Genomic DNA, 23,960 nt, shown 5'->3' on the forward strand with positions numbered 1-23,960 from the left:
GAGTGTCTCTTTTATCCTAAACCCTTTAAAAGCGTGTGCAGAAGGGTCTTAATTTGACATGACTTTTTTAAGATGTAAAATAAATCTTTGGTGTCCCCGGAGTACCTATGTGAAGTTTTAGCTCAAAATCCCATATAGATTATTTTATGTTAAAATTGCCACTTTGTAGGTGTGAGCAAAAATGTGCCGTTTATGAGTGTGTCCTTTAAAATGCAAATAAGCTGATCTCTCTTCTAAATGGCAGTGCTGCGGTTGGAAGGTACAGATTAAGGGGCGGTATTATCCCCTTCTGACATCACAAGGGAGCCAAATTTCAATGACCCATTTTTTAACATGCTTGCATAGATGGGTTTACTAAAACTAAGTTACTGGGTTGATCTTTTTTCACATTTTCTAGGTTGATAGAAGCATTGGGGACACAATTATAGCACTTAAACATGGAAAAACTCAGATTTTCATGATATGTCCCCTTTAAGGCAAACTCTTTTCATTAAAGACTCAATTACTCTCTCTACATATTTTTTATAAAACACTGTTGAAATATGTAATTTAGAGTCCTAGTCCTTTCCAATGATATATAGCTTGTAATTATTAGAATTCACATGCAAAATATTGAAGTAAACTCATGTATGTACACGGGAACGGCACCAGTTTAGGTGTTAAATGTAAAGTAAAGTGTAAGACACACTGTAAAGCCTATAATGCAGGAACAATATATTGGAGTCACTAAAGAAAAAAGACAAAACCTTTTGTACTCCAAATTATTATTAATCTTATTTTATATAAATTAGTCTGTAAACTAAAGTGTAAAAGTAATTTCACGGTGAATTAAAATAATTTAATGCAATACTCAAAAAGAAAAACAACTGCTGTCAGCACAAACGCCTGCAGTTTCAGTGAGATTCACTGAATATTTTTTTTCCGTTATGTCTTTACGAAGGCACTGACCTTGTAAATTAAGTTCAATAAAACTGCCTCGAAAGAAAATAAACAGAAGTTGCATAAAACCATTTATTAAAAAATACAGGCACCGAAGCCCCAGACTGTGCCACAAACAGACAGTTTGCATAATGAAATCCACTGTAATATAGCCAGCTCGATCATTTGATATCCCTAAATACATTCAGTGCGCTCATAAAACCTTCATATACATACATTTTCCTTCAACATTCAGATTTTTCTCCTTCATAAAATCCTAAAAATGATGGGACCACTGAACACATAAAATGCATATTAAAATGCATAAAACATCACATAGAAATTTCAAAGAACATTTCTTAATTTCCCATCAAGAATCTTTTCAACCCTGCAAAAGAATAAACTAAACACTAAAACATAAATCTTTTTTTAAACAATCTGTTTTCACATAAAAGATTCAATAAAATACTTTGACTTCATATCTTATAATGCAGTAGCACAGCATCATTGGTCCATATCAATTCATTAACTTGCCATCTGCAGAAATATAAGCACAATGCTTCGCCCCACTCTGGATTTAGTGTTCATATTATCCCATACAGGAACAAACCTTTATGCATAATTACATAAAAAACATACCATAGTGTAACCAAAACTATAAGACATTCAAAAAGCACCTGGGTATTAGTTAATGCTATGATGCCAATGCGTTAGTTCACATAAACCTACTCAATACCTTAAATAATCGTTCACACGCAATATTACATAACTGACATAATGCATAGTAGCTACTCGATCGCAGCCTTGTAGGATTTGCAGTGTTGTTACGATCAACATCTCAGTACAGTACATCTGTACATGTAGTATGGCAATATACTGTACTTCTATAAATAATGGAAGTGTAAATAGCTGCATTGTTTGCAGTGGACCCGAATTCTCCCTAGAGAATACACAGTCAGGGATAAAGAGTGAATGTCATGGGAGTCAGGCTGTCTACATAAACAAGAAGAGAGATTAGTGTTGAGTTATGGCATTCCAGGGAATTTCGAATCCTTCTGCATACCTTCACGTTGACCGAAACTCATTACTGCCATTCCTCGAGCCATCATCACCTTGACAATATCACCACGACCATGGTAGGATGCCATATTTTCTCTGTTATCTAGAGGTCACTGTGAAATGTGTCTCCGTACAGGAGGAATTTCTCAGTCGATGCAATAAGGAAGCAGTCCAGACTGCTAGACCCTTAGGTGCATAAAGCTTACTGATCCGAGGTCATTGTGCACTTGGTCATACTGGAGGTTACTATGACGTCTTAGCACAATTTTGAATTTAAGGTCAGTGATGTGGTCATAAAACAGTACTAGCACGTAGTAAACTATAACCTATAATGTCGTCTTTGAAAAAACCCCGAAAATATTTAAGATGGGAAATGCTGTTTACTTTTTAAACGGCAAAGACAGCTTTGGAGGTATTATAGTATAGTATTGACTTTGGTTTCTGTTAATTGAATTTTCGTGTTTTTTTTTTACTAAAGGTCCACAATATAAAGTACAATGCATTAAAGTGATTATGATACTATGATTAAAAAAATAGTGATTTCATTATATGTATAATTTTATACAAAGTATAATCAGTGGTATTTTTCTATAAAGAAAAAAAACATAAGAAATGTACAAAAGGTAAAGCAAGATAAAAAAAGACAGATTCAAATAATTTTGAAAGCGTTGAAATAAACCTGTTCTCACAAATTTCCATGTTATAGTCACGAAATATTTTGCTCATTTATCCGTGTGTTATTGTCACGTTTCCACGTTTTCCGTGTCAGTTTCACGTATAGACCCTTTTACAGCTCACGTGATCAAATAGCCTGCGCGCGCATTTGGGCAACGGAAGTGGTGTTATTCCCCATTGGTTCTAACGTGGTAGCAACTCAGAAAGTTTATTAAAACGGTTTCTCAACATCAAAATGTCCCGTTGTTGCGTTTGGTTGCACTAATATAATATACTAATATACGTATATATGTATCTGGCAACTTTATTTTTGGCCATCTGCTAACGTCTTTTATCCACTCCACTATAGTACACGGATCTGGTAGCTGTGTTGAAAATGTTGATAAAGTCAATTTTTTAAAAATAACTTACTGTTTGTGTTGCTTCACTGTTGATTCTTACGATACTTCCGTTGCCTAAATGCGCGCGCATACGCTGCCACGTCATCATTGTGTACAAACAGTAAAAGGGTCTATTGGTTACTCAATTGTTTTTCCTATTTTCTTACCATTTTTGTGTGGGTTTGGGGTTAGAACGATTTTCTGTTACATAAAATGACATCCAAATCCAACTCTAACCCTAACGTCAGGTGACAGGAAAAAATAGTATAAGAGTTAAAGGAACAGTATGTAGGATTGTGGCCCAAACTGGTATTGCAATAACAAAACTTGTGGCTAAAACTGGTACTGCAATCACCCAACTGGTGGCCAATACACAACATGACAACATAAACATCAGTTGAGGGCTGCAACTCCACTTTTTAAATGGCAATATCCTGGCCAGACCACTGCTGTCAGTGATATAAGTATTTGAAATGAAAATGATTTATTAATGTCTAGTGACATATCAGGGCCATTTGATGATTAATTGATATACATTTCTTACATACTGTTCATTTAAAGTGACATCCCCAAATCTAACCCCATACCCACGCGACAATGGTTTAAAAATAGGAAAAACAATTGAGTAACCAATATGTGAAAATGACACGAAAAAGAAAGTCCGTGGTACGGACACGGAAAAAATTGCAAAATATTCTGTGACCATATTCCTGCACTAGGGTTGTTTCAACCCATGGTTGGTTAAAAAAAATGAACATGATCTACATTAACTTAACCCAATGCTTGTCCCTATTTTACCCAACCATGGTTTTAAACCACCCAGATGATTCGCTTTAAAAGTGGAGCTTTGAGTAAGAGGTTTGAATGCTTTAAGCTGGTGAGGCTGGGAGACCAGTTGATCAAAAAGCATCAACCAGCTTTAAAAGGCTAGGGGACCAAATAGACCAGCTTAAACGAGCAGTCCACTATAGCCTGGTTTAGTTGTTTATATCAGCAAGGAAATTATTCAAATGAGAGCAGATCAGGATGGGATTCTTCATTTTCCAAACTGAGGGTACGGTACTCCACTGCGCCGTTCCCCATCAGTTCCCCCTCACTGACGCTGATTCGACAGCCCCCTTTTCCCGGACACGGGGTGGAAGCCATTCTAGTTTCCGAACTGGCCAGTTTCTGTTTCGAGTCCAGATTGTCTTTATGAATTAGATCTGGAACTGAGAGCGATAGCTGTGACTGATCTTCACCTTCAGCAATTTTTTCTCTTAAGTCATCCTTCAACACAGCCGCCGCAGGCTCATTATTTAGCTCTAAACCGGGTTTCTTTTCCATCTGGCTGTCGCTGGGCTCTGAAGGTTTCTCTGGGCCGGACTCATCGGGGCGCAGGTCAGACTTAAGCTGTGCTTTATCTTTGGAGATGAGGGGAGTCTTGTCAGGTGAGGAGACAAAGGAGGACTCTGGAGAGGCTACCACAGGGTCAGAAGATATCATCATGTCTTGGGTGGTCTTGAGGGCACGTGGGAGGCGCTTTTTACCGGTGGGAGGTGGGGGATCAAGCCGAGGGAAAGTATCCAGAGAGATGTGACTGTATGAAAGCAAACGTTTCTGATGAGTTTTATTACAGCTATGACACAGATGTGAAAAAGTTTAGATCAAAGCAAAACGTGATCAAGACATAGTGGATTAAATATATATATATAAAAAATGTATATATATATATATATTTTACATATATATTTTACAAGTCTACCATCATTCTTGTGATTTTTTTAAAGTGTGCACTGTATTTAAATGAATCTGTTTAAATATAAACTGATTAACTTGGAACAAACCATGTTGAGGACGAAAGCAGCACAACTGGCTTATTGTTAAAATTATAAGATCAATTTTGTTGGAGAATTGTAAGGCAAAGGTGTCAGGTGTATAATTCATAGTCTGCCACTTTTTCAAACACTTTGATGGTATTTTCAACTAAGGAATAGTTAAATGCAATGATGTCACTATGGGGCGTGTACACCAAAGCGTTTAAACAGGTCTGAACACGCCAGACATACGCCGGCTGTGGGGTTGGACTTTGGCCGACTGTGGGCGTGGACTGAAAGCACTTTGGTTTCTGTGATACTTCTGATTGGTTTATCAGTTGTTGTACAATGCGTGATTGGTGGTTGTTGTATTTGTCGTGCCCCTTCTCCACTGTGATTGAAAGGCTGAGTAAAAGTCACCGTAGCTGCGTTTCTATTACCCTTTGAATTGCGCAAAATGACATTGCTAATTGAAAATTAGGCCAATGGAAGCACGTACATTTCCGTTGGCCCTGTTTCCATTTGCTGTTTTTACAATTCGCAATGTCAATTTTGCGCAATTTGAAGGGTAATGGAAATTCAGCTATTGATAAGCTAAGTTTTTCAACAACGACAAAAGACAAAACCAGACAGCTGCTGGCATTTCTTAAAAATGTGGCACTTCCATTGGAAACAATTGAAAACATATGATGGCCGCAAGTGTAAAGACTTGGTGTACACGCCCCCATCCCCTAAATCATTGAGTAATGCTGAAAACGTAATGAAGAAATTAGAATAAAGTGAACCGTAAGGTCGACATCATAACTACAGAATTCCCCTAAGAATGTCACATATATGTCTAATGATAATAGCCTTACTTGAGATGATAAGGAGCTGAGCTATTGTAAATGCACTTCATTTATTATTTTATGGCGGTGGAATTTGCACTCGGTCCACTGAAGATATGAATATTGATGAGAGCCATAAAGAAAAGTGCTGCTAGGTTAGTTTACTTCTTACACTTTAATGGCCATGTGGAGAAAGAGAGATAGCTGCTGTGCAATTCACTATATTCATAGTGTAGTGCAGCTGTACCTTATTGCTCAAGTATCATTTATGTCTGCATCACACAAAATACAGAGTTGTGTGCTGAAGATTAATACATAATGGTAGGGGTGTATTCAAACCCCTGATTTTAAGTATGAGTGAGAATAAGTCACGTATAGACTGTTTCAACAGTAACAACATAAACAAGCGGCTGTCGTGGTCCGCACGTAACTTCCGGTAAACTCCGCTAATAGTAAATAACAACAAAGTTCTTTAAACGTAGTTTATTTATATAACAAGAAAAAACAACAACACATAGAATACCTAGGAAACCAAAACATTTGTTATTTTCGACGAGACATTTGTTCAAGAGATCAGATTAGCAACTAGTCAGACCATTAAAAAAACGAAACCAGAAGTAAAGTTCGGATCCAGACGTGTATCGCCTTAGCGCACGTGCGTCCGATAAAACCGTCTATACATGATGTAGCAAGCACCACTTGGCCTTATATCCATAAAATAATAAATTAAAGATGTTATGTGGCATATATGTACACAATTGGCAACTGTCAGGATTTTTGACACGTTCAACAAAATCTTTGACACAAGTTTGCTTGACGTAGGGGTGGGAAAAATACTTTTATATCATGAAATGATATTGGGGGGGGGGCTCTTACCCAATTTATAAATAAATGAAGCATCAACTAATTCTACAACATTGTCTGTGTATGTTTTGCTCTGAATGTGATCTCTAAAAAGTCCTTTACAAAAATGAATTATTTCAGTTTTTTGCTCAAGATTTTGTATTTTTGAAGAAACTCAAGGTTATAAAAAAGAACAAATAAATATAGGATGAAACTTTTTCCCCGTTTTGTTTGTTTATTTGTTTGTTTAAAAGCAGAGGGTCTGTCCTTTCATGTTTATATTAGGGGTGTCAAAGGATTAATCGCATACATATATTTTTTTTGCATAATTGATGTGTGTGCACTGTGTTATTATTTTATATATACATAAATACACACACGTTAATGTTTGTATTTAAGAAACATTTACATGTATTTATATATATTTTAATATATTTTATATTATAAATAAAAAATACCTAAATAACATTTTTCTTAAATTCATAGATGTATGTGTGTATTTATATATACATAATATATACACATAGTACACACACACATATATTATGCAAAAACAAACTTTAATTCTGTATGTGATTAGTCGCAATTAATCTTTTGACAGCCCTAGTTTTTATATTTATAGATGAACATGTGGAAGGCATTTTGTGAAACTATTGTGAAAAAAAAAAAAAATGCTGGCGGGCAACTTTTTAACAAAGGCTGGCAGGGAATGTGTTAATGACTGACAGAATTAATATTAGGTAAACATGTCTGAAGTCTTCAATGACACTTGGACAAAGGCTACTTGCAAAGATGGGCATTTTTAATCATACGTGTGTATTAAAGGCCAATAAAGCAACAAAAATGCTCACGAGGTCAATAAGCAGCGGATACATGTTGTTTGTGCTTCAGCGGGTTAAAAATCACATGTTGGTGGTTCTAAAAGTTTGTGAAGATTTTTTTGTCACCATGCGCAAAGCAAGTTGACATGAGCGCGTTATCTCGATATAGACGGTAGTCCAAAATCTTTACCAGCTGAGACATTTTTACCAGTTTAATGTACCTACTGGTATATCGCCCACCCCTTTGCACATGGACGCGCGCTCTCTCTCACGCACGCGCACACACACACCCTTCAAGGCTTCTAATAATGATTGGAGTTGGTGTGCATGGTTGTTGTGCTGTCAGAAAGGGTTTCTTTTGCTCTCAAAGAGATGTCAATCAAATCTCAGCGGTAACTCATGGCTTTCACGCACAATAACAGAGTTCAAAGACATTTTTCTTGTCTTCACATTGACTGCTGAGAGGGATGATATGAACTGCCATGTTGAAATATGACTGGCTAGTATAAATGGGCTCTCAGGGGACTGAACGAATAGATCTATACACATTTACCTGACTTTACCTTTAGTCCTAAAGTAGTACATATATTGATAATTATCATTTTATATGATATAAACAAGTCTGATTATAATGCCCAAAATAAAGACATTGATGAGGAATACCTTACTCTAACGTGTGTGTTCATGGAAACACTTATCGTATGGCTCTTAACCAACCTAACTACTAATTGACAAATTTACTACAATTTTAAGAATGCAATGAGACTAGGCATGGGCCAGTTAGAGGTTTCAATGTACCAAGGTTTTAAAGAGTCAAGGTTTCATTGATTTGATGTTTACATCATTTTTTAAAAGAATATTACAATATAAAAGCTTTATTTTTACCTAACATACATGTTGTATGTTGCTTAAAAATAAAATGTTTTGTGTCGAGTTGAAAAGTTGCATACGCAGACATTTTAAAATAACACATTTTAGTGTTGCAATGGCAATACCGTGGTAATTTTGCTTAAGGTTATCATACCGCCAAAATTTCATGCCGGGCCATGCTTAAAGGTAACTGTGACCAATATATCCCAATATGCAGCTGTGTGTTTGAGTCAAGGTGAAATCTTTACCTGCTTCCTGCTGTACTGTTCCCCATCGTGGCCAGACTGGACCACATTGCCTCCACATTTTTATTGACTTCAGTGACTCCGATGTCTCCGAGGCTGTTTGGATCTTTTCGGCGCAGCAGATCGTTGACCTTTGCCCCCACAGCTTTGCCTAAGTTGAGGGCGTTTTTTAGATGCTGGCTGCCCCCTGTCTTTGACCCCGCCAGGGCAGATGTGTCTGTGGAGGCTGTTGGACTGACAGCGCTGCCCGTTGGACGAGAGTTCTGCTTCAGCTGTTCTGAGGTGTTCGAGTTCTCAAACATGCTTTGGTCCACTAAAAAAAAGAGTCAAAGTAAAACTTAACATTTTAAAATCAAATATTCATACTTAATGAAAAAGCATCTGTAAAGGCAACGAATGCAATAGCACATTGTCTTATATTTTATACTGTAGTCTCAGATACATGCAATACACTTTAGAAGTCTTCAGTAGCGTTTGAACATGACTGCAAAACATTACTGATTCACTTAACTCAATCCTATTACAATCAAGTTTAAAAGTTTCTGATATGCATAACATTTTTGTGCAATGTAAAGCAAGCATTTTATAGAGCGAATGATGAACACATGCAGACAAAAAGGAAAAAATCACAATGACATAAACAAGCATTCCTTAAGTCACGATTCTTACCTCAAAACCATTATTTCATGGGTAGCGTTCAAGTGACAAAGAAAGCATGTTTTATTGTATACATTAACACACATACAGTACCTAAAAGGAACATTCAGCCAAAATAAAAAAACACTCCAAATCTGTGTGACTTTCTTTATCCATGTACAACACAAAATAAAACAACCGAAGCAAATACAACAAAGTTTTCAAGCTTCAAAACCATTAAAAAACGATGATAGATCACAAACGTGTGTCTCCTGAAGCCATACAATAGCTGTTGGTGAAGTAATCATTCAGACCAATAATCCAAATCAACCATTTATTATAAAGATCTGACTCATCATCAATCAGACCTATGTGACCTTGACTGTGAAAACCAAGTTAAAGTCATCATTTAATTGATATAAAATCATTCTACATAATGTAAAGAACATCCTATGAAAATATAACACTGATATCTTTAAAGAGCAACTATCATCCGATTCACAATTTTACATTTCATTTGGTGTGAAAGTATTGGCTCTATCTTACACCCGGCGCAGTGCAGCGCAATTATCATTTTCATGTTTAGCGCAACGTTGTTTAAATAGCAAATGCATTTGCGCCCCCTTTTGCGCCCAAAGGAGGTGTGTTCAGGCGCATTGTTGGTGCGTTGCTATTTTGAGGCAACTAAAATAGACTACGCCGTTGACCAACAAAAACCTGCTCTAAAGTCTAAAGTTTAAAAGGCGCAATATGTTTTTTGTTATTTAAAGAGCGCATTAGTAATATGTGCCTATAAACGGGACGACAACGCGGGTTTGCTTATCACATACGTGAATGCGTAGCAGCACAAAAACGCTTTTAAATATGAAAGATTAAAGGATTGAATGTAAAAGATGATTATTGAATCTCTTGGACATAAATGAGGACTAATTATGAGACGTTAGAAGGCACAAAGAGCTGCTTCACCTGCAGCCTGTTAAGTAAATAAATGCTTTGCTTTAAACAAATGCGTCTGTTTTTAAATGTTTTTTTTTAAATGCTACCTCACGGATTTATTGTATATGATGACTCTGTACTTGTGGATATGGTGAAATGAGAAACATTTTTAAGTAATGCTTAAAAAAAAAGTAATGATGCTGTCCAACTCCTGAAACGTGCGGAGAGCCGTTTGTAAACTCTTTATCTCCTGTTTGTTACTATAAAGTATTTTTAGAGTACAAACCTTTTCTTAAATACTTATTCATTATTTTTGATGATATTGGATAGCCATACATTTACAGCAATTAAAAGCCTCCTATTTTTACTTCCATGACTAAAAGAAAATGGGTTTCAAAGGTTTTAATAAAAAATAATTTCAATACAAGTGAAAAACAACACAATTATTTCACATTAATCTTAAACTGGGGATCTTCTTCCTCCGCTTAGTTTTCAGTTTACAAAGTCTGTCATCTAAATAGGGATTAGACATAGCGCCAGCGGAACTGGCTTTTTTTTTTTTTTTTTTTTTTATTGGAGAAACAATAAAGTACAGATAATTTTACAAGAAGAAACAAAAATCCTCCATATTTCTGTATGCATATATATAAAGCAAGATAAGGTATACTGTCGCCTGCATAGTTAGGTACAGTACATACATATTTACATACACAATATATACACATTTGCAACACAATTAGACAATTAGCCCACTATGCGAGCTTACCATCTGGTATACTTTCAATCAAATACACATATATGCATATATACTACAACCCAAAAGCGGAACTGGCTTTTAAAGGGGATGAGAGCTGAGACTCTCATTGGTTTATTGCACGTTACGCCCAAAATACTCCCATTACTCATTAAAAAAATAGGACTAACCTTATTCCACCATGCGCTCGGCGCACAAACCATTTTTCTCATCGTTAAATTAGCAAAAGTGGATTCGGACACGCCCATTTAGTTGTGCTGTGTGCTTTAGACAATGTGCTTAGATTGTTAAGATAGGGCCCTATGTATTAATACATGTTAACGATATGCAAAAGGTGCAAATCCCAAGGTAAATGATGACGCGAGTTATCGTTTCCAACTTAAATCTCTTTTCTAGGACTAAAACAAACAAACGCATTGTAGGCAAGATGTGAAACTCTGGCCCCCAGAGTACCGCAGGGATGATGTATTTTTGTAGCCCCCAAAAGTTAGCGGGACACTGGTTCTCTCGCCAAAAAGCCCATTATTTTTTTCCCATTGACTTCTGGATTATTGCAAAAAATAAGCTGTGTGTTTAACAAAAGTTTATGATATTTACACATTTTGTCCAACAAGTTACAGTTATCTTCACAGATTAACACGACTTTTATATATATATATATATATATATATATATATATATATATATATATATATATATATATTAAGTCTAAATGCGTTTACTAAAATATTTAAAAACTAATTTACACTTCAAAATAAATTACTGTAAAGTTGTGTTCATCTGTGAAGATTATATTGTTGGACAAAATGTGGACACTGTAAGTGTCAAACTTTTTTTAGACACAGGAATAATTTTTTGGGATAATCCAGAAGTCTATGGAAAATAATTAATAGGCTTCTTAGCGAGGGTACCAGTGTCCCACTACATTCTGGGGTCATGTTAAAAGAAAAATATTTGGTTATTATATTTATTGGTTCTTCCTAACCCCAAATAGCTGGAAAAAATCTAAAATGCAAGCCAAACCAAATCTCTTAGGAGATTAAACTATAACTTAAATTGTTAAATACACCTTATTTTAGCATCACAACACTAATAATGTAGAAAACCGAACACGTACCTTTCATTAGATAACCAAAGTGTGATACAGAAAGTGGAAAAGAAGTCAACTGCACAACACAACAGGACAAAATAACTTTGATTTGCTTGGTCAAAGTTGTTTACAAACCTGTATATAAGTCTGCATCTAATAAAATGTCAATTTAGGGTACTCAAAGGCCAATTGATGTATAGTTAAACCAAGACAGTTTCAGTATAACACTCCCTCACAAAAGAAAAAAATTCATTAGTTTCTAACAAGTTTTTAATGATGACAAACATAGTTTTCCGTGCCTTAAACAAGACCAGAGGCTTTTTAGCACAAACATTTGACAAAGGGAAGTTATTACAATGTTGACAATCTCTTGGCTCAGCATGCTATAGGAAACAGATGAATGAGGCAAATCTGTATGCCAAAAACAGCATCTTGTTGTCATGGTAATCAAACCCTCCCACAATTTACCAATTGTGACTGGTATGCTTTTCTTCTCCAGGCACACCGCTGGGAAACAAGAAAAGCGTTACGCATTCACACGATTGATCTTCAACACATGCGTCATCAGACTGAATTATTACTACTAGATACCTTAATCAAGCACAACACAATGTTATAGCCAACGCTTTAGAGAAAAACGAGAGGGAAGAAAGCTGTTAGTTGTATTGGAACATTGCACATACAGTATTGATTTGCAATAGTATGTCAATACGACCATCATACTGTAGCCTATTTATTATTAAAGATCACTGATGCTCCCCCGCCTGGAAAGTAGCTCAACTGGTAAAGTGTGGCGCTAACAACATCAAGGTCATGGGTTTGCTTCCCAGGGGATGCTTTGGATTAAAGCATCCGGCAAATGCATAATTGTAACCAACTGCTTTATTCAATAACTCATAAACCGTTCTTCAACACCCAGATTCACATGTGTGAGTAGTCTCAAGATGTACTTCCACAGACCACCCACTTTCTGAAGCACTTTACACTCAAAACTGAAAAGCACTTTCGATTTAAAGCATACCACCATTGAAACAAGTTTTAGCCGAAACACAGGCGGTAAACAAGCAAATATTTAAAAGCATAATAATTTTGCACATTTAGGGCCCTATTTTAACGATCTGAAACGCAAGTACGAAGCGCAAAGCGCAAGTGAGTTTGTGGGCGGATCTTGGGCGCTGTTGCTATTTTCCCGGCGTGAGAAATAACTCTTGCGCCGGGCGCAAATAAATAAGGGGTTGGTCTGAAGTAGGTTCATTATTCATAGGTGTGGTTTGGGCGTAACGTCAAATAAACCAATCAGAACGCTATCCAAAATTCCCTTTAAACGCAAGGGCGCAAGTTCAATGGCGGGTTGCTATTATTATGACAGATTTACCAGGCGCACGCCAGGAGCGGTTCACAGCCTAGGAGACCGACGTTCTTGTAAGAGCAGTCAAAGACAGAGAAGTTGTTTTGTATGGGGATAGGAGAAACCCACCCAAATCAGCGTAGGTTAAACAGGCGTGAGAGGAAATAGCCACAGTCTCATCAGCTGGCATCCCCATTGTTGCGCCAAGTACAATGATGTCAGGAGACGGGGGAATCCCAAGCTTGCCAGCATAAATCGGGCACGCCGTGTAACGGGAGGTGGATCTGCCTCAGGACCTGACCCCAGCAGAGGACATCGCTGCGTCCACCCTCACCGCTGAAAGGGTTTGGGGGCTTTTAAATCGGACCCAAGAAACCCAAGCAAGGTCCAACCCCAAAGTACTCTTACAAATCAAGTTCATATACATTAAGGTTTCTTATGAAAACATTTTAATTATTATTTACATAAAATAAACGTAATACAGCCACACAACAAACTTATGAAAATATTTTAATCGTTATTTGCATGGGAATTTTTTAACGCAGCCACACAATAAATAAAAACTATCACCACAATGCTCACCACTATGATTCCCCTTATCTCATGTGTTAATATTTTTTATTGTAACAATTTATGATTTGCAAAAATAACTGTTGCATCTGTGTAGATTAGATAAGCAAAGTGTATGCGCGTTGTGCACGCTATACATTATGGTCAAGCATGCGCCCTTAAAATAGCATAATGAACAACGCGCCACTGACTTTAAACTTTTTTTTTCTGGTCAGTGGCGCAATTGTTTTTTGAAACTGCAAAATAGCACCAGGGATGGTTTGCGCCGGAACACGCCTCCTTTTTGCGCTGAACCGCCCATGGAGCGCAAGTTCATTCCCTAGTTTGCCGACGTGCGTCTGTGGAGGGAAAAACCCGTTGTGCGCCCATGCAAAATACGAATGATACATGCGTCATTGACAAAGTCAATTGTGCTGGCTGCAAGATAGGGCCCTTAATGGCAATTTATACACAGTTTTGTCTAATTCCTTTGGTGTTTTCTTTAAAATGTTAAGTGGAGATGACATATAAACTAGGGGTGTCTCGATTCTCCAAATCCTAGATTCAATTACATTTTTTTTTTACTTTTTTTAGTAAAAATGTTTTACTATTTTTGTCTATTATTTAATTCTTGGTCAGACTAAGTTAAAACCAAATCAGATCCTTTTGCAAGTTTTGCAAATGAAGATCCATAAGAGACATGCATATCAAATCAAGTCCCAATTTTAGCCGAAAGCACTGATCATTAATTCTGATCCCTGGGTATTATCAGACATGTAGCTTCAGGCAGAAGTTTAAAATACCTCACTAAGCCTTCATCACAGTAGCAAACGTAAGCAGGGTATCTGACACGGTGCTATTCTGGGCCGGTTTATGAGCTTCTGCTTGATCCTGATGTCTCCCAGCAGACAGAGACCCACTGGATCAAATGGTGTCCAGCCAGCACAAGGAGAACACACACAATTAAACTTTTTATGGGTAGTAAGATTGTTGGAAGAAAATCTCAATCTAATTTTAAGATTAGGAGGTTGATTTCACTCATTCATTTCACTATGATTTCCATCTTTGACATGATCTTACTTAGTCAATACTAAAGACATCAAGGTTATATTTACACAGCTTGTTCTTTACATTATGTAGAAAGAAAATAGGAGTAAATCACAAATCAATGACTTAAGCTGGGTTTTCACAGGCAGGGTCACATATGTGAAGCGTTTAAAAAAATGTTGTGTTTCTGATAAATAATTGAGATATTGAATCATTGAAATATCAGGATTACTATCTTGACAAACAACAAAAAAGATTGGTAAAAAAAACTTACAACGTGTGCATCAGCTATAGACACCTAGTCGACAAATACAAGAGAGAGAAGATATTTATGTGGATAAACAAGTCCACAGCGATAAAAACACAATGGGTAGCTTTAAATTGCACAGGGGAAATAAGTGCATTGATGCTGAACACCACATGATATCCTTTTATCCAGCTCTCCTGACGATATCAAAACAAGCAGGCTACTCTGTTTACAGGTCAATTAATATAACAGCTTCATACAGTTCTTTTAGTGGTGAATGTGCTATACTTTTTCAATTTAACACCTTAAACACGTATCTGGGTTTATATCTTTATAGATGACTCTAATTCCCAGACAACACGGGTCGGGCAGATTAAACAATTTATCATGTTAAAACCAATAACAGAATAAAGTGTAAGGGACAATGTTATAGCAGCTCTATTTCAAGAATAGCTCAAAGCAACTTGCAGATCTTTATTAGTTTAAACTTGTGAATTAATCTAAAGTCACCTATAGCATGACTATTCAACTACAGTTCATAGGGGCGAGTTTAGTCATGTTGAATAGTCATTACCAATATATTACTTATTTCAATGGAGGAAGAAAGGTTAAAGATTAAATAAGCAATGAATGTGCTGCAGATGCTGTGAGGAATGAATGCAGTTTGCATTTTCATGAGGAAAATTCATAATGGGAATGCTCGAGGAATAATCTATTGGATAATGTGAGTTTTTAATGTTTTAAAGTGTCATGAATATAATAATTGAATCTTAAAAAAGTCATGTTAATTTGGGCCAATAGTAGGGGTGTAAAACAACCCATGCACTGTAATGAAAATGCAATGATTACAGTGTTCAATCATCGAATGTGGTAATATCAAATGTATTATGTGCTCATTCATTATTTAAATCATGTTCTTGACCTATTTTCAGATTTTAAAAGCACTAAATCCAGATTTTTAATATACTTTTAGCAGCTATGTTATCGGTTGGTCCTCTTTATTTATGATTAAACTATGAATTATAAATTTAGATTTAAAGATGCATTAGATTAAAACAAATCAAATCATTATTAAAGCAAATATTTGCACCCACAGCTGAGAAAGTACCATATGTGGAATATTTTAACAAACCGGATAATAAATAATAAATAGGTAAAAAAATCTTTACCCATTATCTCCAATTCGGTTGACCTAGCAGATGTTCAGGTCAGTGTAAGATAGGTCAAATATCAATATTTCATATGAATCCTCTTTCTGACATTAATCTTTTAAACACGAGGGCTGGGGGAATGGAAAATGAAGACACACAGTGGTGATACATTTAATGAAATTTAGTCTGACTTTATAGTGGAGTGACTTCCTGCTATCAATCACAGTTCATCGTAAGGCTTCATCCGTCTTCTAATACAATGTTTCCTAATGAACTGATAAGCGTAAGGCTTATCTGAAACATTTATATCTCTTGAAGAGTGCTGCTGGCTCTTCCTAGCCTATGAAGTACTCGAGATTTAGGGGCGGGACACACCAAAGCTTTTTTAGGCGTCTGAAAACGCCCAGCGGATGGCGACTGGCAGCTTTATTTCAGCCGACTGCCAGCTTTCTTCAGCTGAGTGCTTTGGTTGCTGTGATACTTCTGCTTTGTTTATCAGTCGTTGCATGATGCGAAAGTTGGTTGTAGTGATATTTGTCCCGCCCTGCCTTCATTGTGATTGGACGGCTGTGTGAGAACTGACATTGACGAGCTGAGCTTTTCACCCAAAGTTGGATACTTTTTTAACTCTCAGTGCTGATCACGGAAAGATCACTGAGCGCCGGCTTTCAGCGTGGAAAAAAACATTTGAAAAACGTTGCACTTCCATTGGAAATAATTGAAAACATACACCGGCCGCAGCGTTAAAGCTTTGGTGTGCACGCCCCCTTAGTGCATAACCAGGGGAGAAAAAAAAAACAAAAAAAAAACCCACGCACGTCAACACAAACTACACAGAAGTCCCAACGCATAGCCTATGACGTCAAGGCTACACTGTAGAACTATACTGAGCAATTAAAGAGACAACTGTGACAACAAAAATAAATGGTGTGAGTATAACATCATACTGCCATTAAAAAGAAAAATCTGACTTCAACCAACTGAAAATTGCTCAACTCAACAGGAGACAATGGCCTAATTTTTGCCCAACTTTGCATAAATTTTTAATCAAAGACTCCTCAACATTAATATCAAACAGGAACACGCTGGCAATGCATCTGCCTTTACGTTTACTTTTCTCCATTCATGTGTCTTTGAAGAATTCATTGGAACCTGACAAGTTCAACCGTGCATAACAGCATTTCTGCAAAACGTGTCTAATTAATTCATGTTTTTTTGCGTTTTCAATTTCATGGTGTGAAGCCCTTCTGGGACATAAAGGAGCTTGAATTGATGGAACTATATTTGACTTTTGAATTGAACGGACCCTTTTCACATTTCCTGGTTCGGATCACCGAAGTATACTTTTAATAGAGGTTAATGGGAGAACGCATCAAAAATAACTTTTGCATTTCCGTTCGCACCAACGTATAAAGGAAAAATCAATTAATGTGTTCCTATTACTTTTAAAAAGGAGAAAAAAGAAAACAAAGAGTGATGGATCAAGGTAATCCAATTACAGTTATGTTTACTCTTTCACCAGCAACAGTGTAAACCAGCTTTAATATAATTTTAAAATAAGGCAAAGTATGGTTATATACATATATTCAAGTTAATTGTTGAAAAACACTGCCATCTTAGTCTACAAAAATGATACATTTTTTATTTTGCCTCTGTATTAATTAAAATTTTGTAGTAATACAGAGTGCCATTGACTTCACAATTCACCATTCTTCTCATATTTCATTATTAATGTCTGGTTTTGTACAACTTCACAACTTCTACTAAAGATGCATTCAAACACTTCAAAATCACAGAGTGCCTTGAAAACTTCAAGAGAAAGACTTTTGCTCAAAGGGTTGTACTCAAAAGGATATATTTCCAGAGCAAGCGGGTGGGCTTGAGAATAAGCTTTTAATTCAGCTTCCAACAGCTTTTTCAGAAGTGGCAGCTGTACTAAAATGAGATGTGATATTCTTATGCAATTTCAATTACGCTGCAGGCAAAAGCCGTTCGACAGCCGCCTGTTTCCCTGTGTGAGCAGAGATGAGACAGCGACGCTTTAGAGTATCCTTAAAATTCACAGCGGTCACGTGCCGTTCTCTGTGCTTGTTCTACGCGTGTTTAGTGCTAATTTCTGTTTTCTGAAGCAATTTCGTTTTTTTTCTGTTTTCTTTCTCATAAAGTGAAGTCAATCAGTAATTGTGTATTTACATATACACAAGCACACAACTAAACAAGTGTATACTTAAGAGATCAATGCTGGCTACTACAGATGTTTTGGGTCACTCACGAGCGCCTTGATTTTAGCAATTTAAGTGGCAACTATCATTGATCAATCATGAGCGTCCCCTGTCAAGCAGCACTGACGTCCCCTAGATCCACCATTTACTCTGATAATACTTACAGTGAAAAGTGAGCAAGCGGTGAGAAGTAAAATTGTAAAGCTCTTAAAAATGACAGAACTAATTTTCTCCTTCAAATGATTTTCTCACTTTTCCTATTTTTCCATAAAACGAATGACATACTTTGAAAGCCTGCATTAAGATTTTCAGTGAAAAATTTATGATTTGTTGTATTTGACGTCAAAGAAAATTTTATATGGTTGCCAGTTGCTATATGGTTGCAAGGGTGTTGCAGACTGCTGCTTGATTGTTTTGGGTAGTTGCTTAAGGGGCGGTTCACATTTTGCACCTTTTCGTGTGCAAATGTGTTATTTTAAAATGTATACGGACGACAAGTGCGCTCAAATTTTGAGCGAGATGGTCACGACGCGCACGTGGTGCAACACTCTTTTTCAGGCACTTTAGTGCCGCAGCCAATTTAATTTTTAGAATAGGCGAGGGTCACATTACGCACCTTTTGTGTGCGCAAATATATTATTTTGAATCTATATGGGTGGCAAGTGTTCTCAAATTAAGAGCGAGGCGGTCGCGACATGCAAGTGCTGCCTTTTTCAGCCAGTTTGTTGGCGCAGCCCAAGCGTGCCGCACAAGCCCTCAAAAGTGAAGCCAAAACGTCTCGATCGACCCCCAGTGACTGGTCCCAGTATAGGTCATAAAGCCCGCCTCCCCATGTTATTCAATGGGACTTGAGACCAACATTTTTTTTTTTTTTGCACTTCAATTATCTTTTTTCCGAAGCTGGTTTCTGTCGTTTACTTTAGTTTTTATCACACTGATGTAAATTCAAATGTTTGTTTTTAAAATAAGTTTGTTTTTAGTTAGTTATTTAATGCTATAAAAACGGTGGTGTCACGTCATGATTGACAGCTGTGGTATCGTGTGATATGCGCATACTGCGAGAGCGAGGGCGTGGTCTTGATTTCGCGGCTTTACTTCCTGCTCACTACTATGCAGACTCAAGACCCAAGATGTCAGCGCCATATCGGGATCTTGGCGGCTTCACTTTTCACCAATGGAAGAGAGTGAACAGGCGTCGTCCATCTTTTTTACAGTATATGGCGCAGCCAATTTAACTTTTTAGAATGCTGTGTCGAAAAGCGTGTTGGGAAAAAGGAGAAAAAGCATTGCATTTTGTTGTAATGCTCATGCGTTGAAAGTCTGTGTATAAGTATGAGTCAAATTAACTATGTTTTGCAAGGCTGTGTGATCGACCGTGCATGTATATTCGTGTACACATAAAAAAAACTATACTCTGGGCTCAAGTTTTTCACTTCGAGAAAAGGTATAACTCATGGTACAAAAAAAAGATGAGTTGCATACTTATGTAGTCATGGTAATGCTAATCTTAGCAAGAACCACAAATAAAAAACGTTCTGTGTCCTTGAAAATGGTGAAGAAAAAGTAATGATTTACTGTGTTCTGACATCAACACACTTTGTCTTAAGGGGATTTAGAAACAAAGCAACAAAGCTCACAGCGAGGCCTTGGCCTCAAGACCTGTTGCAAGACAACGACATTGGTCATGAATCCATCATTAGAAACAACCAAAAAAAAGTTTTTTAAGTGCTGTGGGAGATTTACTTCATTTCTTTGTGGAAAGAAAAATGGTTTCAGTGCATAAATGGTGGAAAACACAAATGTTTGAGAACAAACCCAACTCAGAGAGTGCTTTCAGTGTCCTGCGTGGGAAGATTTACTCACCACCCTATTATTACCAGTATAATTGCGGGCACTTGTCTGCTTTGAAATGACCCTGGGCGCACAAGGAGATACAGAGAGCGTGAGGAAAATGGGAAAATAAGAAGAGAGAGTTTAAAGAGGCCAGTAGTTTATCAGAGAGATACAGGACACAGAAATATATCACTTTTTAGAAGCACATAACAGTGAATGCGAGAAAGCAAAGTTTACAAAAGTCCAAGTGTGATGTAGTCAGAGGTATTGTAGACACGACAAGCTTTTCGTGCGTGAAAGGAATGAATAAAAAGGTGTGGGTTTAAAAGAACCTTGACATGGCAAACTAATTGGAGTCCTCGTTGGTAAATATCTGACTAGTTAGATGCCTTGTACCCTTAGGGTATAATTAGCTTAGCATCCTCAGTCCAGTCATTCGATGAAGAGTCTGCTCTATCACACATGCTGATAACAAATGTAAGCTAGATCATTTTCATCATTTGTAACGCTTCAGACGAAAGGTGATCCGAATGCACATCAGTGCGTGCATGCCCTGTACAAAACCGATGCGATAAATACAGAATCACAGGACAATGTATAAAATATGTTGCTTTGTTTTTCATTTTCTGTAGATGTACTTTATCTTTAGCTGTTAAAAACAATTACTTGCAACTACTTTATATAGTTTTAAAGGGACATTCACACATACAGCGATTTGCAATGACTTAAGAAGTGCTTTAATTAAATATTGTATATAATGAGAATAGGGCTGCATAAAAACTACCGTATTCGCAACTAACCGTTTGCAGAATAAAATAATAATTACGCATATATATTAGGGCTGTCAAAAGATTAATCACAATAAATCACGTACCAAAGAATAGTTTGTTTTTGCATAATATATGTGTGTGCACTGTGTGTAATTATTTTGTATATATAAATACAAACACATGCACATATGTATTTACATGAATATATATATTTATTTAGATTTTGATATAATTTATATTATATATACATTTTTTACTTAATTTATACATTTTGTATGCAATTAATCGTGATTAATCATTTGACAGCCCTAATATATATATATATATATATATATATATATATATATATATATATATATATATATATATATATATATATATATATATATATATATATATATATATATACACACACACACACATACACACTATGTATTTATATATACACTCACCTAAAGGATTATTAGGAACACCTGTTAAATTTCTCTTTAATGCAATTATCAAATCAACCAATCACATGGCAGTTGCTTCAATTATTTTAGGGGTGTGGTCCTGGTCAAGACAATCTCCTGAACTCCAAACTGAATGTCAGAATAGGAAAGAAAGGTGATTTAAGCATTTTTGAGCGTGGCATGGTCGTGGGTGCCAGACCGGCTGGTCTAAGTATTTCACAATCTGCTAAGTTACTGTGATTTTCATGCACAACCATTTCTAGGGTTTACAAAGAATGGTGTGAAAAGGGAAAAACATCCAAAAAATGCCTTGTTGATGCTAGGGGTCAGAGGAGAATGGGCCGACTGATTTAAGCTGAAAGAAGAACAACTTTGACTGAAATAACCACTCGTTACAACCAAGGTATGCAGCAAAGCATTTGTGAAGCCACAACACGCACAACCTTGAGGCGGATGGGCTACAACAGCAAAAGACCCCACCGGGTACCATTCATCTCAACCACAAATAGGAAAAAGAGGCTACAATTTGCACGAGCTCACCAAAATTGGACCGTTGAAGACTGGAAAAAAAGTGCCCTGGTCTGATGAGTCTCGATTTCTGTTGAAACATTCAGATGGTAGAATCAGAATTTGGCGTAAACAGAATGACAACATGGATCCATCATATCTTGTTACCACTGTGCAGGCTGCTGGTGGTATGATGTGTGGGATGTTCTCTTGGCACACTTTAGGCCCCTTAGTGCCAATTGGGCATTTTTAAATGCCACAGCCTACCTGAGCATGGTTTCTGACCATGTCCATCCCTTTATGATCTCCATGTACCCATTCTCTGATGGCTACTTCCAGCAGGATAATGCACCATGTTACAAAGCTAGTTCACTGTACTAAAATGGCCCCTAAAGTCACCAGATCTCAACCCAATAGAGTATCTTTGGGATGTGGTGGAACAGGAGCTTCGTGCCCTGGATGTGCATCTCACAAATCTCCATCAACTGCAAGATGCTATCCTATCAATATGGGCCAACATTTCTAAAGAATGCTTTTAGCACCTTGTTGAATCAATGCCACGTAGAATAAAGGCAATTCTGAAGGCCAAAGGGGGTCCAACACAGTATTAGTACGGTGTTCCTAATAATCCTTTAGGTGAGTGTATATACATAATTATTATACACAATACACACACATATATGACAATAAAAAGTAAAAAAAAGTTTATTCTGCAAATGTTAAGTTGCGTTTAGTTGTTATGCAGCCCTAATGTGAGAATGTGATGTGATGGCAACCAACAGGAGGTTCAGCCCATTGTTTCATGTAGTGCTGTAAACTTAAAACATTCTGGCTTATTTCAACCAATGGATGGGTAAAAAACTGAACCTATGCTGGGTTGTTTCAGTCCCTGGTTGTGACAATTATGGATATTTTCTAGGTTAATTTAACCCAATAATAGGGTTAAAGAGAAAAAATTGTGAAATACTGAAATGTAAAGTACTGTATTATGACAATATTTCTACTTTCTATATATTGTTTCTGGCCACTTGCAGATATATAATTAAAATCATGACGAAAAAATAATTTGTGCATTATATCCACTGCTACATGTAATATGCACTTTCCTTTTTAAATCACAATGACATCTTATTTGTACCTGCAAGCCATTTGTGATTATTTCTTGTTATAGCCACCTACAGCCCACCAATAATGGGCAGCAGGAACCAACAAACAATGAAAAGGCAATCCATGAACCCAGGCAAAAAGCTAAAGACATAAAATTGCTGTATGTGTCAGGGTCCCATTAGAGATCAGACAGCAACAAGCAGAACCTGACATCTGTTGTCCTTACAATTTAATGTTGAGACAAAAGCATTTACTCTGAGCTTCGGGACAGTTTGCTCTTCAAGATTTAGGAAACAGTGGTGGACAGACTTAAACCTTTAAAGTACGGCATTAAGCATTTGCGTTTTGCTAAGCTGCAAAAAAAACCAAGCTAAACAGCAATTTCGTCCTCCAAGCAGTCAGGAGGTCCGTGCTTGTTCAGCACATTGAACAGGCGCAGGGTGCTCTCGTCTTGCTGTCCCCAGCTTTCATCGCTCTCGTCCGTGTTCGACTCAAACTCGGACTCGATTCCCGACTCACGGAACCTAAGCAGCTCCAGGCTGCCTAGGAGCTCGTCCCGCGATGAGGGCGACGCCTCTTGGGATGAAGGGTCGGGGCTCTGCTCCTGTTGGGGCGGTCCGGGTAGAAAGCGAAAACACTCAAACTTGACCAAGCACTGGTCCCTACCTATAGGACTGCCCAGTGGCAGGGACAGCTGCGTCCCATCGTTGAGCGGAGGAAGGATGCTGTGTTCTGGTCTCGGGGTGGTGGGGTCACACAGGACTGGGGGCACGTTGGCACGGAAGGTGATTTCCAGTAGACTGTCTTGAGATCCCACTGTTGAGAGAGTGGAAAGGACTGAGGATAAAGCAGATTTAAACCCTCAATGCAGTGCAGC

The 23,960-nt window shown here is 37.2% G+C and overlaps 1 protein-coding gene across 1 annotated transcript in view; it reads right to left on the reverse strand.

Annotated features, from left to right (window-relative positions):
• Window positions 1–997: 997 nt before the first annotated feature.
• Window positions 998–23,960, reverse strand: part of nos1apa (nitric oxide synthase 1 (neuronal) adaptor protein a) — a 139,924-nt gene continuing 116,961 nt past the window's right edge. The window contains exons 10-12 of the mRNA XM_065272582.2: window positions 23,750–23,899; window positions 8,438–8,747; window positions 998–4,611 (exon numbers count right to left, since the gene is read on the reverse strand). Coding sequence (XP_065128654.1) covers window positions 4,035–4,611; window positions 8,438–8,747; window positions 23,750–23,899 — 1,037 coding nt within the window. The 3' untranslated portion in view covers window positions 998–4,034. The remainder of the gene's footprint in view (window positions 4,612–8,437; window positions 8,748–23,749; window positions 23,900–23,960) is intronic.

The sequence above is a fragment of the Paramisgurnus dabryanus genome, chromosome 7 (assembly GCF_030506205.2).
Source record: "Paramisgurnus dabryanus chromosome 7, PD_genome_1.1, whole genome shotgun sequence".
Classification (NCBI taxonomy): Eukaryota; Metazoa; Chordata; class Actinopteri; order Cypriniformes; family Cobitidae; genus Paramisgurnus; species Paramisgurnus dabryanus.